The 17,979-nt window shown below is 38.9% G+C and overlaps 1 protein-coding gene across 1 annotated transcript in view; it reads right to left on the bottom strand.

Annotated features, from left to right (window-relative positions):
* The window catches only part of ncor2 (nuclear receptor corepressor 2), a 121,705-nt gene that overhangs the window by 15,319 nt on the left and 88,407 nt on the right, over nt 1–17,979 (bottom strand). Inside the window, exons 16-32 of the mRNA XM_081349567.1 lie at nt 17,838–17,977; nt 15,064–15,221; nt 14,307–14,369; nt 9,163–9,305; nt 8,927–9,065; nt 6,752–7,175; nt 6,220–6,325; nt 4,875–5,115; nt 3,358–3,405; nt 2,863–3,024; nt 2,410–2,522; nt 2,152–2,254; nt 1,973–2,071; nt 1,748–1,851; nt 432–579; nt 221–343; nt 34–108 (exon numbers count right to left, since the gene is read on the bottom strand). Of these exons, the coding sequence (XP_081205693.1) occupies nt 34–108; nt 221–343; nt 432–579; nt 1,748–1,851; nt 1,973–2,071; nt 2,152–2,254; nt 2,410–2,522; nt 2,863–3,024; nt 3,358–3,405; nt 4,875–5,115; nt 6,220–6,325; nt 6,752–7,175; nt 8,927–9,065; nt 9,163–9,305; nt 14,307–14,369; nt 15,064–15,221; nt 17,838–17,977 (2,389 nt within the window). The remainder of the gene's footprint in view (nt 1–33; nt 109–220; nt 344–431; nt 580–1,747; nt 1,852–1,972; nt 2,072–2,151; nt 2,255–2,409; nt 2,523–2,862; nt 3,025–3,357; nt 3,406–4,874; nt 5,116–6,219; nt 6,326–6,751; nt 7,176–8,926; nt 9,066–9,162; nt 9,306–14,306; nt 14,370–15,063; nt 15,222–17,837; nt 17,978–17,979) is intronic.

Here is a 17,979-nt window from a genome sequence, read left to right as displayed (position 1 = left end):
GGCTGTGGCCTGTGTTTCTGAGATCATGCTGACCTTGGGATATGGATCCACGGATGTGGTGTAGATGAGGACTATCACGATCATGAGGCATTGCTCGACTAATCAAACCTGCAGCACAGAGAAAAAGTAATGAAGGAATGCAAACTGGAAAAAACGGGAAACAGTGAAACCTCATGTCCGTGATTGATCAAAATTTATATAAAAAAAAAAAAAAGCTTACCTTCAGAGGCAGATAGTGAGTCTCTGATGGGTGGCACACGAGACATGCCAACATCCATCATCTCGTAGGACCTTTTCAGCCCACCCATGTCCCCACGACCCTCTTCCTTAGAATTTGTACCCCCTGTGTGATCAAACACACACAATAGTTTGAAACTAGTTCTGCCTTTATCACTTAAGTTATGAGCATTTACATGTTTGTGCACACTTACGGTCAAATGAAAGGATGTGTCCACTGATGCCCTCGTAGACTACGTGCCCTTTAGAAGGAGTGTCTTCTCTGCTTCTTTCTCTGCTGGGGCTGTCCTCAGTGATAAGACGGGTTATTGTGCCCTTATACAAAACATCTGCAGGAGTGCCCTGAAAGAGATGAAAGAAAATGCTTTGTTTAAATTTGTCATGAAACGAAAGTTGCGATCATCTCTTCTTACATATTTGAACCGTATATCCAAGTGAGACGACTTGAGAAAGTCTTTTAAAAAACATGAAAACTTTTCCTTTACTTTTGACATGCAATGATGAATTGTTTACCATAAAATTATGGAAATTTACTAAGATAGCTACTGTGGTCAATTTATTTGATGTTGTCTTAAATGTATACTTATGTAATAAGCATAAATACTTTAAAATACTTTTTACAGTATTTGTATTTGTACTGAAAACGAGTAAAAGACTACAATGCACATAGGAGGGTAAGACTTCCTCAAGTCTGACCTGGTTTGACCCTTGTGTTGTGAGATCAGAAAATTCAAAGCAGCAAGCACTTTTTGTCTCTGGTATTTCATAACAATTGTATTTTTAGGTTACAATACTGAAAAACGGATGCTAAAATATGCTTCAAAAAGAAAACACACCAGGACAAATTATTTTTAAAGGTTTGACCTTTAATTGGAAGTTTGGATGATGTTTAAGCTTCATGCATACTAGTTAAAAATACCATGTTTCATACAGCTGCATATGACAAGTACCCGTATCAGGTAGACAATGGCTCCTTATCTTCTAATATATCTGCCAATAACTCTTGCAAATGTCAGAGATAAACACAGAGCTTATCTCTACACACAGACTTGACCCCGGTCTGATTAAACAGCAAACAGCCCAACAACATTCTGATTTGCGTGAGCATGTAATATGCGCCACAGTAGGTCAGTTGGCACATTGAGTGCGTGTTTGAGTGATCAGTAACATCAGGCTGCGATGAGACGTGTAAACACATTAATAAAGGGAGAGAACAGAATTGCACGCTGTGTACCTGTTGTTATGGCAACTGATTACCAGTTATGTCATAGTATGACGTGGTATGGCTGTGACGCAAACTGCCTGTTCCATTTGTTTGTTGAAGAGCCATTTATCTGAGCTGACTGCTCACTGTAATGTGTGTAAAATTTCATTCAATTGTTTGTAAATACATTTTTGATTAGTCAATGAAATGTTGCAGCTGCAAAAACAGATTTTGGAAAACTTTCAGTGCCACCTCTCTTCGACAAAAGAATTAACTGAAACTTTTATAGGGAGGGAAGCTTCCTACCTGAGTGATAGAACCTCCCCTATATGATATGGGAGTTTCTTGGTGCACACGTGTGCCAGGGATGCCCTTTGTGATGCTGCCACCCTGAACAGCTGGCATGGGGCCTGTGAGAAAGAGTTAATACTGTTTTCAATCTATTTGCGGTATAAGCCCTATTTCTGCATTTTAATCTCTTTGAACCAAGACTGAAATGAGATGAGGGATAATGATTTGGCCAAAACTCACCCCGTGATGCAGCACTGTCCTGTGTGGAGAGATTCTCAGCCTGAGAGGAGGAAGAGCTACGTGGAGACAACTGCTCTTGTTTAACCACTGGAAACCCTCCTAAGGAGACAGAAGGAGACGTTGGATATGGAAAACGGATTGCTGACTTATGATTGCTCGCACTTACGACTCACACTCACCCATTTTCCTCTGGTCCATCCAGGAGAGAGCCATGGATCCTGGTGCTGGGATTTTCCCGTGGTCGGAGCCATGAGATGGGTTGTGCAATTGCACTGGAGTACCCTGCAATACAAAACAGCATTAACACCAGCATGTACATATTAAAATGCTTTTAAAACACTTTGAATGCACCATACATAATATTAATGATCGGTCCCAGTAATACCAAGTCAAAAGAACATTCATTGCTACTGTGAGAGATTAAGTGCTGCTCTTACCTGCGTGATAGAGCCGCCAGGTTTGGCAGAGGAGATGAGAGGAGGGGGTTCTGGGATATGTAGAGGCCGCACTGCAGCCATTCTCTCCTGTGGCTGTAGAGTGGGAGCCAATGCTGAAAGAAAGTGATTAAAACATTTTTTTATACAGTACTGAGCAAAAGTTTTAGGCACGTTAGTATTTTCACCCAAAAAAAAAATAAAAAAATGGTTTTCATCCAGTTATTTATATCTTTTGATGTAGCGTGTCAGTAAGAAAAATCATCTTAATAATATTAATAACTAATATTACATTTAAACTAATAACATTTATTGTTATTTATATTAATGTATTTTAGTTAATATTATTTTATTACATTGTATTAAGACAAAATATGTATTTTATTATAGAATATTATCTGAAATAAATAAATAACTAATATTTTTGAGACTTTAGACAGGGCAATATTGTCTTACAGGGATTGTAGTGTAGCAGCTGTTCATGGCTGAATTTGGCCATGTCTCTGGGCGAGAGCTGGTACGGTGACATCACTGGCCGGCCTAGACCAACAGCCCGAATGTCATCAGCCCCGGGAATCTTTTTACCGTCCGCAAGAGGAGAGAACGCCCGGGATTTATCTGCACACATGCACAAAAACGTACAAAGATGACTGTCAAACAGATGATTACTGGATAGCAGTCTATGTCACTCTTTTTTGGCGAAGGTGAAAATGACAAAGCTCAAATCATCATCACAACCCCTGCATCAAAAGCAGCAATCTCCAGTGTGAAAACACACAGACAGCAGTTATTCCACTCATCATAAGGCTCATCAACACTGTAAGCTGGAATCTGCGAGCGTAGCGGCATGCAAACACATCTGCGAATCATTCACACTCCCAGAAATCAACACGCTTGATTAGAGTCTGATCTAACAGTGTGTGAGTATGCGCGTGTGGTGTGTAAACCTACGTAATCCATGTAGCAGAGCCTGAAGCCATCTCTCGTTCCACTCCAGCTCTGCAGGGACAGACACACTGCAGCTCATCACATGGCCATGACCCAAGACTCTCTTTCTCTCCAAGTACTCAAAAGGAGCAGTTCTGTGACTTAACTTAGTGCTGAGTGCCCACATTTAATACCACCACAACCATCTTTGCTTAATGAAGTGAAATTTCCCTGATGAGGACTCCTTTTCATGGCGTGTAGTGATACTGAGATAATGAGATAATCCTACTCTTTCCAGAAAAAAAAGGACTTTCTCTTCCTGTCCTCATCCATTTAACTTCTTTTTAAAGGGCTTCTCTTTTATTTAAAGTTTAATCACTGACAAAAAATAGGCTTTCAATGATATTTTCATGTTACGGTCGATATTAAAAATCTACACCAATGTGTCTGCACTCTTAAAGAGATGCATTTAAATAAAGAATATACAGAAAACAAAAGTTTCAACAAAAGGATAATGCCCAGTCAGTCTAAATATGAATACAAAATAAGAGGATTTTTATTTTTATTTTGAAAGAGGCCAAAGAGTGATACAAGAGACTAGCACAGCTATGGAAATCAGACTTTTTTTGACAGCAGAATGCTGCAACTGATTTTTTAGACTCAAGTGTGCCAAAGAGCAGTGTAACAAATACTGTATGAAGTAGTTCCTGATGGACATTATAAAAAATAAGAACAAGTTATCTTAGCTCATACTAATATGGTAACAAATATATTGTGCATCCCTAATTGTATGTGTATGGAGAGTAAAGACTAGCAATGTTATTATAAAGTTTAAACGTTACAAAAATATTTTGGTTTTTAATTTCAGTTTAGTTTCAATGGTTTAGTTTTAATGATTCATAAACAGTGCAAGTTCATTTAGATCATAAAAGAATTAGACTTTTTATGCAAGATTTTATTGAAACTAAACAAGATTTCTGTTTGGGTGATCACATTAGCAAAATGTTCCATTTTCAATCATGTTCAATAGTGTAGCGATGTATGAAGCACAGCTCACACTTTTAAACCAAGCATTGTTTTTATGGTTAACACGGCGAATCCGGGTGACTAACTTGAACCCATTAAAGATAACATTGATTTCTATTGAAACGGCTGGATTTTGCTTGTGAAAACTTGCCAAATAATGTTTAATGTGCACATCAGCCTGTTACTAAGGCAGCATTCATTTCAGATCTGCACGTGTGTAGGTAACAAGGTGAAATGCTGTTGGTGGTTGTTCACTACCTGTCTGTCTAGGTGGTCAGGTCTTGACTGAATACACCATCTTTTTTTACTATATTTACAACCAACGCTCTTCACAACACTCAAAAATACAACAACCCTACCACTCACATGTGCACAGACACACACATCAGAACTTGCTTAACTGGTGGGGTTGACACAACCGAGGAAAACAATGGTGGTTGAGAAAGCTGAGGAGGGAAACGGACTGAAGGAACAGATGAAAGGATAATGTGGGATAAGGAACATGAACAGCTTACCCTCTCTCTCTCTGTCAGAGACACCAGGGCTGCGAGTCCTGACCCGTGGGCTACTCGAGTCCCCGACCCCTGGATAATGCTGAGATTTGGTTGGTTGTGGCTGCTGCTGTTTGGCCTCTTGGGAGGATTCATGTGCCATGGTAATCTGCTGCTGGTACAACGCAAGAGCATGGGGCATAGCCTGCTGCTTCCCTAGCAACCCAGGCCGGTTATCTCTTCCTGCTACTGACACCTCTGGCATCTACACACAAAGACAAAATGCTTATTTTATGCTTACTATAAACCATTACACAAGACATGTACATGTTTATAATCTACTTAAATGTTCCATATCATGAAAAACTAAATTAACAGGAAGAGGAGTCATTAAGAAAAACACAATGTTTACAATATCACAACTATAAGCACATTAACATGACCGCCAAGGGTGTGCAATATTGACGAGGTGGGGGGAAACGGACAGTATTTCCCCCTTTAAATTGATGGTAACACTTTATTTTAAGGTGACGTAGTTACACGTTACTACACGTACTTACTATAGTAATAACAGTAAAATATGCATAACTAACCCAAAACCAAAATCCAACCATAACTCTATAGTAAGTACTTGTAGTTAATTTATATTACTCAGTGCTTATTTGAGTAATTGCAATGCAACTACATCACCTTCACCATCAATAAAGTTTTACCAAATTGATGATGATACCAAAGAACGAAGCAGGTGATTGTCTCTATGAATGGGTGATTAAATCATAAAAAAAAATGCTCGGAGACGTGTAATGATTCAGCCGTGGCTTTTTTTGCAACTATTTTCGTTGGCGAAATAAAGCAAAAACGGATAATATTGCATCTAAAATGTAACTCTCAACGTTACCTTGTTTATAAAAACTGATAGTCAATTATAACAGAGGTAATTTACATGCAATCTTAAATGGACAGCAACAATCAAACCCATTTGAGCCATGTAGAAGTCCCTTTAAAAATACAGACTAATAAAAAATACGTCCCTTTAAAAATACAGACTAATAAAGAAGAGGGGAAATACGAGGTCCTCTTAAAACACCACATATAATTTTCCACACCCCTTCTCTCGCCAGAGCTCAGACCGTTCAAGTCTTCTGTAAACTCATCATGAGTGTCTGAATAGCTAAGAGCAGAGGTGGAAAACTAGCATCTCATGGGATTAAAAACAGCCTTAGCAACCATGGCAACATGGAGAGAAGATGCTAATCTGTGTAATCTGGCCAGATATGGCTTGTGTTAAAAACCTCATGAAGTTCAAACCGCAATTGACTGAACATGAATAACGGCAGGATGAAAAGCAGATGAATGTTGGCATACTCACAATGGGAGGTATGGCGGCCGCTCTCTGTTTGAGCGTTTTGAGGTCCAGTGGTTTCTGAACTGGAGAAGAGATCACTCCATCATGGGCGAAATTCAACAAACTCGGCCTAGGAGACGTCATTGTGTTGAGAGTGAGAAGTGTTATTGCTTAATATGGTTGTGGTTCTCTCTTATTTACTGTCTTTGTAAACAGCCCATTAATGCCACAAAACCACAAACACACACACTTAATCATCATCCTACCACACATAAACAAATATAGACTTTCCACATGCAATCGTATGGAAATGTAAAATGCAAAATACACGAAAGATAGCCAGACAGACACACACACACTTCTAGCTCTGTTATGTTTGGCAAGCTAACAGGGTAATGTTTCCCCTGACTCGGCCAACATATACAGTGTTTGCTGTCATGGAAAAAATAGAGTCCTACAGGACAAATCAACAATCCCAGCCTCCTTAACCACAAAACACATCAGACCCCACCCAAGCAACCAATCAACCCTCACTGCCAAACACACACATTCTCACCTGTTCTTTTCTGAGCTTTCAGTCTCCTCCACCTCATCGGCGCTGCATGTGGCGCTGGAGTCGCTGTCGTGAGCTCCGCTCTTTCCTCCGTGCTCTTTCTTCTTGACCTCTTTCTTGCCTTCCTCCACCTCCAGGGCAGGAGGCTTCTTATCCTCTCCTGCCACCTCCTTACCACCCTCCCCTGGTTCAATCTTCACTTCCTGCTTCAATCCTCCCAGCTCCCCTTCTCCCCTCTCCACTTTTGGCTTCTCATCCGGCCCTGTCTCCACAGATGCCATGTCCTTGTCCGTGGAGGAGGAGGAGGAGGAGGAAGTAGCGTTGGGTGCAGATTTGGGCCGTGCCGAGCCCTCTTCTTTGACCTTACTGTCATCGGAGGAGCGTGGGGAAGGGAGGCTCTCAGTGTCTGAGCTGTTATTGGCTCCACCTGAAAAAAAAGGTGATGGGAAACGTTGTAAGAGGGCATGACATGGACGGTAGCTGATCTGTTGAGTGTGGTTTGGTGATTGAGTGATCAGTGGCACTTCTGACTGCTTTAAAGTGGTTTCAGTTTGTTTTATCCATGTTAAATCATTTCTCCCATGTCCTGGAATAAAGATCTGATTATGGGCTTGATCAGCCTTTTCTGGTAAAATACACTAACATTCAAATGTTTGTGCAAGGTAAGATATTTTTTATGCTGACCCATGCTGCATTATTTATTTGACAAAAACAGTAATATTGAGAAATATTATTACAAATTAAAATAACTTATTTATTTTTTGATATTTTTATATTCATGAGATGACAAAGCTGAATTTTCAGCATCATTACTCCAGTCTTCAGTGTCACATGATCCTTCAGAAATCATAATAATATGCTGATTTGCAGCTCAAGAAACAGTTCTTATTATTTATTTTATTATTATTAATTTTATTATTATTTTCAGGATTTTTTGATAAATAGAAAGTTCAAAAGAACAGCATTTATTTGAAATAGTTTTTACTGTCACTTTTGATCAATTTAATGCAACCTTGCTGAATAAAAAATATTAATTTCTTCCAAACTGGATAAACATTTAACAAAAGTTAGCTAGCTGTCAATTAACTTAAAAAGTTTTAGAGAAACTTGTTAGAAAAACTTGATTGTTCTCTAAAATGATTAGCATGATGGAAATGACAGCAGTACATAAATTGTTTACATAAATACAAAATATCACTTAAAAAAAATAAAAAATAATAATAATAATAATAATAATAATAATAATAATAATAATAATACTGAAGTCCAAATATAAGTCCAAAATAATGAAACTGACAAATGTAACATTTAACAACATGAAACATTTTTAAAATCATCCTTTGGCACAAAAGCTCCTAAATGAAAGAATCACTCTTATCTAAATCTAACATGTTCTTTGTCAAATCAAAAAGTAAACATAACTAGTAAATACACAGCAGAGGATTATGATAAGCCTCATTTTCCCACTGGCATAACAAACCCCAGCCGTTGAGTGTGCTCTCCCAGCTGGAAGTAATTACACAATAACCATAACATAATAAGCACTTCCCTTGCTGGCTTTCTTTCACAAGCTTTGACCTGATAAATGTGGCTTTATGAAAGCTTACGAAAGCCATTTATCGGCAAGCCACACCTGATTGCCAAACACACAGGACAAAACACTCATTTCATAGCTGCCTGGCGGACGTGTGGAAGTACAGCTCCAAAACTACATTCACAGCACGAGACACACTTTGACAGCAATACAGTGATAACTACGCCTCTAGTCACTTCCCAAAATGCAGCTCCCCTGAAAAGAAAATCCATGTTTGTGCAGAGTGTCGCCTCTTTCTCAGAACTTGACAAAAGTAGGTCAGGGTTCTATCACGGGTGAGGTCATAGGTGAGTCTCGGCCACGTGATCCTGATATTCTGAGAAAAGCACGAGCTGCTGTGGGATTTCCTGGCAACCGCAAAACCTCAGAGGTGTTTCATTGTGACTCGTTTCATAGCATGTCTGATAAAAAATTACTGAACTGCTAATTTGTTTCTCAGATGTTACCACTGAGTTTCATTACTTCCATTAAACAGTCAATGAGTAATGTGCAAAAAATGACTCTGTTTGAATGGAAATTAATCATTTTAAAAGTTACTGCATGATGTGGTGGTGTGAGTCTCAAGTGTATGTGTGTGTACGCACCCTCTCCATCCTCCTGAGCCTCTTCTTCATTGCCGCTGACTCCCGATCCCTCCATCTCCTCTTCCTCTGCAGCAGATGGAGCGCTGGCCTCCTCGTTCTGAAGAGCTTTACCTTTACGCCTGGCTTTACGCTCTCTCTCCTACAAAAAAAAAACACAACATGAAACCAATACTACTGACAATTATAAATAATTAATCCCACGCCCTTTAGGAAACGTGTCTATAAAAGAAACTGACCGATTTTATTTTATGCTGTTGCAGAATCTCATCCAGTTTCTGTCTCTTCTTGTAGTTGAAGTAGAAGTTCTTGCACTGGGAGACGGTTTTGGAGCCCACCATCTTGGCAATGGCGGACCAGTTTCGACCATACTGGAGCAGACCTATGGAGTGAAAGTAAGAGAAGGAACATTCTCACTTTACTAATGCAAAAAAAAAAAGAAAAAAAAAAAGGAAACAGAGCTATGATAGGCCTATCATCATAGTTATTTCTTTGCATGAGAAACCATGTCACTAACTGCATGACGCAACTAAAACATTTCTCATTTTATTGATACATAGAATGGGAAATGAGGAGGAGAAAAAAAAAAAGGGGAATGAGACCTGGTGAGGGAGACCAGTATACATTGTACACAGCATTCAATGGATTTTAAACATTTCAGTTTTCTTTTTTGTGAATTTTGAGTAAAACTGTGTAAAATAACTGGCAAATTTAGTAATTAAACTACAGTTCAAAAGACTGTGATCAGAAAGAAATGAATACTTTTACTATGCAACGATGCATTAAATTGATCTAAATTGACAGTAAAGGCATTTATAATGTTCCAAATATTTAAAAAATAAGAAATATTTATTGTGCACTAAAGCAAAATATTAGAATGATTTCTGAAGGATCAAGTGGCACTGAAGACTGGAGTAATGATGCTGAAAAATCAAGCTTTGCCATCACAGGAATAAATGACATTTTAAAATATGTTCAAATAGAAAAAGTAGCCTTGTTTCAAAAACATTTTTAAAACAATCTTACTGACCCCAATCTTTTGAACAGCAGTGTTTGTGTAGGTCTCACTTATTTTTCCCTACCTGGTGTCCCACTAAGTCTTATTCACTCAAAATAGGGCAGCACCAAGGCTGTTACAGTTTAAATAAGATTTATATTGCACACTGCGGAACAGACAATATCTTTCAACACTAACAAACAAAATCCTTGTGTGCCAGTTACGGAAGCCTCAAGCGTTCCCATCCGGCCAGCCTTGCGTCGTCATTAAGGAAAACCTCAATAAAAGGTCAAAGATCATTTGCTGCAGCTTGCCGTCTGAAGAAGGAAAGTGGGGCAGCAACCAGACATGAACTGTTCTCAATCATTTAACACCACGCTAACGCTCAGCAGACACCAGCCAAGTCGCAGTGCGCTGTTTAGCTTCACATTAGGAACCTATCTTGTCCCGTCTAAATAGTTGCTTTGATTTATATCGCTAGTGACCACAATAAAGCAATGCTGCCCTCCACATCAAAGCTACAATTTAGCTTGGACAGGGATAGAGAGAAAATGAGATGGGGAGATAAAATGAAGAGTGTAAGTGCATTGAGCTCAATAAAAAAAATACCCTTGGTAACAAAACAAACAAAGCAAAGCAAGACATTACTTGAAGTCTGATTTGTTATCCTCACCATCTCTGATCCTTGTTTCTGTCTCTGTTTATTCCTCAAACTTCCAGTTGTTTGTCAGAAACACACGCACATCCTAATCTATGTAACATGGCAAACACCCACTGACAGTGCAAAGACTGTTTAAATAAAGCCTGCTAAGCAATTCTTACACACACAATCACCGAGAAGTACTTTTACATGGCAGGTCAAAAGTCAAGGAAACTCTATTATTGCCCAATCCAACAAATGGCAAAGTTGCAGTTAAATCCAGTGAAAGCCCAATCAACTTCTTGAAATGCAGTTTTCATCCATCTTCAATTTCAAAACATTGGATTTTTTATTCACTACACAATCCAGACCTCCAAATATAAGAGTACTCCAATAAGACGATGCTGTCCAATCAGCTTTGGTAATTCAAGAGCATGTGCCAATGCTGCATCCAATCAAAATCCTCAGCACTGGCCCACTGTGGATCGTCCAATCAGGGAGTTGCATAAAGAAAATATGCGGTCCACTGGTCCACTCTTCTCTATCGCTCCATCTGTCTTTTCATTTCGCCCACATGATCTCCATAGAAATGCACAGCAGAGGCTCTTGGAGCTCCAGCACAGCGTGAGGAAGAGCAAGAATTAAGAGAGAGAAAAAGGGAGTGGTGTTTGGGAGGGAAATGAGCTCCCCATTCCTCCTCTGATAGTTGTGCTGTCGTTTCTCTGATTCTCTCTAAATGCAGCAGCCCTTCTCTTTTTCCTCTCTCTCTCTCTCTCTCTCGCTTTCTCTCTCTGTCTATTTATCAAACTCACATGCTTTCTCTCGCCAGCCCTCTCTCTTTCTGTCTCAAGGCCACAGTTTTTTTCCACTCCTCTTCACTGGCTGCCGCTTGGCTGGACTTTAACAGCAAAGTGAAGCTGAGATGCAGTGACTCCACCTCCCTAATGCCCGTCCTCCCTCCCTCTCTCCCTCCCGCCCTCCCTCCACAACCTCATTTGATCTCTTCTATCATTCTGTCTCTTCTACGCTCTCTAATGCATATTATCTGCGCCAAAACGCTTCTACGCTCTCTAATGCATATTATCTGCGCCAAAACGCATCTACGCTCAAACACTAAAGCAAACAGACAATAAGACCAATAGATTGTGTCAGGAATAGAGAGAAAGGGATAGAGATGTGAGAGGTTTGATGTTGATATCATGAGAAAGCAGAGGGAAAGCAATTCCTCCTAACTGACCTGCTTTTCTTCTTCAATGTGACCTCTACACACAGTCCTTAACAACAGGGTGTGTGTGTGAGAGAGAGAGAGAGAGAGAGAGAGAGAGAGACAGAGAGAGAGAGAAACAGGGAGGCTTGCCAAATCCTCTAATTTGTGCCAACCCACAATTCAGCCACTTCCTTTCTCTCTGTACTCCAACAACCGAATCTAAACACTCACTCAAAGCTACAGAAAGAAAGAAACTGAAAGACTGAAAAAAGACGGATAGAAAGACGGAGAGAAAGACGGTAAGAGACAGATAAAAAAGAAAGACAAACATAAGACAGAGATATAAATAAAGAGAGAAAGACAAAGACAAAGAGAGAAGACAGAAATATGTATGTATATATATACTCTATAAAGAGAGCGAGAGAAAGAAAGGAAGACTGACAGAGACAGAATGAAAGACAGAGAGAGAAAGAGACAATCAGAATGACAGTGACCGACAGACAAGAAACACAAATTGAGGGAAAGACGGACAGGAATAAAGACAGAGAGAGACTGAATGAACAGAATGAGAGACAAGAGAGAAAAACTGAAATACAGATGGATAAAAAGACAAACCCAGAATAAGACACAGGAATAAAGACAGAGAGAAAGAGAGAGAGACAAATAAACATAGAAAGGAAAACAGAAAAATAGAGCCAGGCTGACGGACGACAGAAAGAAAGTTAAAATCGATTCCCTATTTTCGTTTTCAAAACTTGCGTTGGTTGGTCCGATCGATTGTGCAATCGATTTTCGAACGTAAAGTGACAGCCCTAATACATAGGCCGCTATCCTGCTATGAAGTGCCCTCACAGCCACATTCACACTTACTTCCCTTATTTACTCAGAGACGTGCACACAAGCGAGGCCACCCTGCCTTTAAAAGGCCGTGCCAGCGCGCATTAGTCACAGAGAAGAGCTGCTCTCTCTCTGTGCAGGAATGTAGCGAGACAGCCAGGTGCCATTAACATATATTACTGTTGTCTCTCTCTTTCTCACTTTAAAAATGATCACGGATAAACACATTAGCACAGAGAGCTGTAAGCTGCTTTATAAAGGACAGACGGGGTATCCGACTGGCATTAAAAGGGTCAAGGGATGAGGGGTGGCAGGATATTTGGGGACAGACTAGAAGATAAAGTGGGTACACTGACATTAAAAATAACAGCAACACTGGTGGGAAAGACTGAGGTATAGGCTTTGATGGTGTTAATGAGAGACATGTTAATGACTGTGAATATGAGACTGTTAATGAGAGACACATCAAATCCATTTATAATAAAAATGCAAAAAAGTTGGGGAAAATGAATGAATGAATGAATGAATGAATGAATGAATGAATGAATGAATAAATAAACTATGTAGATGAATAATGAGTAAATAAAAATAGGGTTCTTACTCCAAAATAATTTATTTAAATATTTAAAAGAACAACTAAATACATAAAGAAATTAATTAGTAATTAAATAATTAAAAGAATAAACATGGTTCTTACACAAAATCATTTAAATATATGAATGAATAAATTAATAATAATATACACAATACATAAATTAAGGAATGAATGAGTAAATTAATAAAAATTATATTTATTTATTTAATTAAATAAATAGGGTTCTTGCTTTAAAAACATTTAAAAGTTTATAAATGAAGGACAGAGCGCTCTTAAAAAAAAAGTGAATATCTGTAAATCAGTAAATCAGATTCAGATTCTACATTACATAAATGAATACTTGTTGGCATGAAGACAAGGACAAGTTCTTGTGATTGTAAACAACAAATCTGATTTGGCTCAGGGGACTTTATCATTAATGAAGTGTTATTAAGTTACAGATCTTGTAAGCCAGAGCAGCGTAAGGCAGGCGGCCCGATGGATCAGATATGTGCCGGTGCCAGAGAAACACAGAGCCGTTAACAGAGTGACGTGGAAGTAGCTCATCTGAAGTAGGTCAGCGGAGCGGCCGTTTAACACACTAACAGTCTACATTACAGTCCAAACACGAACAAGAGAAGATTAGACCTTTGCTCTTTACTCAAGCTTTCTGTCCTTTTCCCTCAAATACAATCCCTCATGAAGACGTTTCAAGGTCCAGTAACGAAGCTCTGTTTGTTAAACCATGAGTAAATGAAAGCAGCAGATCTGAACAACCAGCTGTCATGTAAAGACACAGTACCCACATTTAGACACATTATTATGTGTATCACTGAGTGGATGTGTGTGAAATGAGGCCAAGGGCACAGCGTGTGATTTAATGCTCATGTAAATGTTTGTGGAGTTGCTAGGCTGAGTGTTACATGTCTTATCAGGCAGAGTTACATCTAGTTAATTTGACACAGGGAAATCCTAACTGTCAACATCCTATGAAGACAAACAGAAAGCCCATTATGACCTTTTCTAACTTAATTGCATGTGCACAAATGGATCCATCCAGTGGGCAAGTTGTCTATTCAATAAACACATTGGTGACAAAATACACAAACACACTAAATACGTACTGACCTTTCTTTGCCGTCTCCATCTCCTCTTCAGTCCAGCGAGAGCTTTCGTTCATCTCCAGGTTTGCTAAAATACAAAGAAGAAAAAGTCTTTATAAGGCAAGTCAGCAACCATCTTGGTAACAACCTGAGCAGCTATTTTCTGTTTTCTAATTTCTAAGCGCAGGTACCATCTAATTAAATGAGTAGAGATTAAAAACTACAAAACAGTTTCTTATGTTTCAATCATATATTTCAATCAACAACATTTAACAAATCTGAAAATAAAAATAAATTAAGAAAATAAAGAATTCAAACTCGAGGTGAAGCGACCTATTGAAATGACTCAAGCTCTTGTGATGGACATTAGTAAAGGCCAAGGGCTGGCACAGGCCAAGTTTAGACCCTAACGCTGAAGTATAGGGCACCTTTTTAATATTTTTTACATTTTTAACTGAAACACAATCAGCGAAAGTTCAAGAACACTCTTAGCTAAGCTAGATGAAGCCACTGATCTCTAAAAAAGTGAGGGGACAGATCGAAGAATCTGTACAGAATTTCATTATTAGGGATCATTATTGGTCTGTTAATATTGCTGTTAAAATGTCCTCCCGATTTGGGGAAAATGGAAAAGTGAAGTTATAAAACTAAAATGGGAACATGTTGTACGATAAAAGGTCGTGCACAGTTAATTTGCAGAGAACAAAACAAAGAACTCATTTGAACACGTGACCTCAGAGACCCACTGAAAGTGTCAGTGGTATGTGAGTGTGTTTGCTAACCTAGCTCACTGCTGAGAGGTGAAGTGTTCTCTTCCTGCTCGTTGGTCATAGAGCGAGTGACTCGTCCTTTCCGGTGTCCGCGGCTGTTTGCGGTGCGACGGCCTTTAACGGCTACAGGAGGCTCTTTCTCCTCCCCGTCCTCACCAGAGGTGTCATCTCTGCAAGAACAGAAAAAAAAAAATCATTATCAAAGTCACATCCTACGTTTTGCTGATGCAGTAATCACATTGTTCATTTCATAATCTGCTCATTGATTTCCCCCCAAAATTGAATAAATATATTAAATATAAAAAAAAATATATAAATAACAATATATACAGGGCTCAACATTAAGCCTTGTTGTGTGTTCGGTCATTCACTTGTTCAAGTAAAAAAGGATTTTTTTTTTTGTGGAATAAATTTAATTTATTTTAAAGCAATATTCTCATCAGTGTTCTATCAGCTCTTACTTAAATCAGCATATTTGTTATATTTGCCCACTTAAATTGATTTCCAAGGCATTTTTTTACTTTATAAAGAGCAATATTCCCTAACTTTATTAAATGTATGCGTCACCGATTCATTGAAATGGCTGATTCATTCAAGTCTTTAAGAATGGGTCAGTAAATCATTGACTCACCCGATTCGTTAAAAAAAAAACACTGAATCATTTCATAGATCTTATTCACAGCAGCGCCATCTTTGATTTTTAATGGGAATGAAAGCGAGGCTGTGTGGGACAGACATGCATCTCTTCAATGGGCTGTACTGTTATTTAATGTGTTTTTGGATTGTTCTGCTCATGAAACACTGGAAAAATATCTTTCCAAGAAATTTCAGTTGACAAAGAACTCCCGAAAATATAAGCTGTGGAAAATTGTAAGTAATCTAGGAGCTTTTTACAGCGGATGCCATTGGAAACACGGCAAGTCTTTCCCTCACAGCCTCACTTTCATACCTGTCATGGCGCTGCTCTGAATAAGGTCTATAACGCAGCACTGCTGTGTGTTGCTCGGACATGCACAACAGTTCTGCTGTGGCTTTGTTTGGAACTATTTTCATTTGCGAAATGGAGCAAAAATAGTCAATAGTGTCTAAAATGTAAGTTACTTAATATTAACCACTTGTTTATTGAAATGGCATTTGCAATCATGCGGATATTCTGGAAAACAGCACTCTTGGTAGTGTGAAGTTGCTTATAATTATATTATGTTATACATATCAATTTTTTTTACCGCAGTATGTTTCTATAAGCTACCGTGAGTTTCCTTGCGTGTGCTGTTGAGCTCACTTGTTTTGATTTCTCCACGAGATCTCTAACAAACAGGCTGCGTGAGCCTCAACTGGCTTGACCATGTCCACTTTCTATCTCCATTTACACTAAATGCAATAAAATCAGAATCATTATCGCTGAAAATTTTGTGGTGCTTCCCTAGTTTTTTTTTAATAAGGCAACTTGAGTCAGAGCCGATAGCCTCATGGGCAGTGCTCCGACATATACAGTAGTGAAACTTCACCTCCGGAGACCGATTCCCGGCTTGAGGTCCTTTGCCGATCCCATACCTCTCTCTCTATACCCCGTGCTTTCCTTTCTAATCTCAACCCTTTCCTATCCAATAAAGCCATAATAAAAAGGCCAAAAATTATGAATTAATAAATAATAAATAATTTGTAGTTATGGGTCTCAGTCCAAATTCTGAGCACCCCCAATAGAAAAATCACACACATACATGCCAACATATGAACACACTATGCAAATTTTGTCTCTCTACCAAGTTCATCCCACCTTCAGGAAGTGGTTGTGGGATGAGATGAGCAGACCCTCATTTATCTTACCTGCACATTATCCATCTTGCAGATACAGTACTAAATTTAGGAGCAGCAGCTGTGCCCGCAGGTTGAGAATCATGGGGGAAAAGTCAGAGAAAGGCACAGACTCGGCTTAATGTACTCCTTTAATGTATAGCTGGCGTCCTGCGATGCATACTGAGGGCTGTGTATTCGGGCCAGTGCTAATGTGCTCTAATCACACCGTACAGCACTGCTGACTGCACAGGTTTAGTTTAGAATAATACACGGTTACCTGTACTTCCCTGGTGTATTTTAATATAGGTTGTGCACCTGTGAATGAACTAGCATTCAGAAACAGCTTATAAAATTAGGCTGAAATGATACAGAACCTGCATCTGAACATAGCCATTGTTCTGTGGAAACTAGAATGCTGTGTTACCAAAAGTACCAGTCGATTACATTGTTACTATTAATCAAACAACTCAACCATGAATTTTGAAAAAGACCATGACAAGAAAAAGTAAACCCACTCACTGGTCTTTTTATTATTTATTACTCTAAAACTTATTACATTTAAATAGATCTTAATATATATATATATTTTTATATACAATAAATTATTATTACTGACAGTTTACTTGATTAACTGAAAAACTTAAATTGAAATTTAAGAAAACATTTCACTGGTATTGACTACTGAAATTTCTGTATCAAGACCACAGTTGTAACCTAGAGTCTGTGACACGCAAACGCCTCAAAAGAGCTCTGAATCAGAGGACTTTAGCACCAGTGTTGAGTGGCAAGTCAGCAGAATGCTTTTTCCACCTGCCGGTTATGTAACTGTGCCTTCTCTGTTTAAGCTGAATCACAGAGAAAAACAAGCTGTAAGGCCACAAGTTCAAAGGATTCGATGAGAGAAAACGCAAGGAGAAAAAAAACCCAGCTGACAGACTGATGTGAGATGAGAGGAAAAGAAAACGAGTAAAAGAGAGAAAGATACTCACTTCATGCCATCCTCTTTTTCCTCTCCTTCTGCTTTTTCCTCCTCACGTTCTCCCTCCTTCTCTTTCTCTTTCTCCTTCTCTTTTTCTTCTTTCTCCTCCTGGTTGTTGCGGTTCACCTGTTGCTGTGTCTGTTGGTTATTCT

Source organism: Scardinius erythrophthalmus, assembly GCF_964197995.2.
Source record: "Scardinius erythrophthalmus genome assembly, chromosome: 20".
NCBI classification, from domain to species: Eukaryota; Metazoa; Chordata; class Actinopteri; order Cypriniformes; family Leuciscidae; genus Scardinius; species Scardinius erythrophthalmus.
The sequence above is the reverse complement of the archived record's forward strand: the minus strand, read 5'-3'. Positions and strand labels throughout refer to the sequence as shown.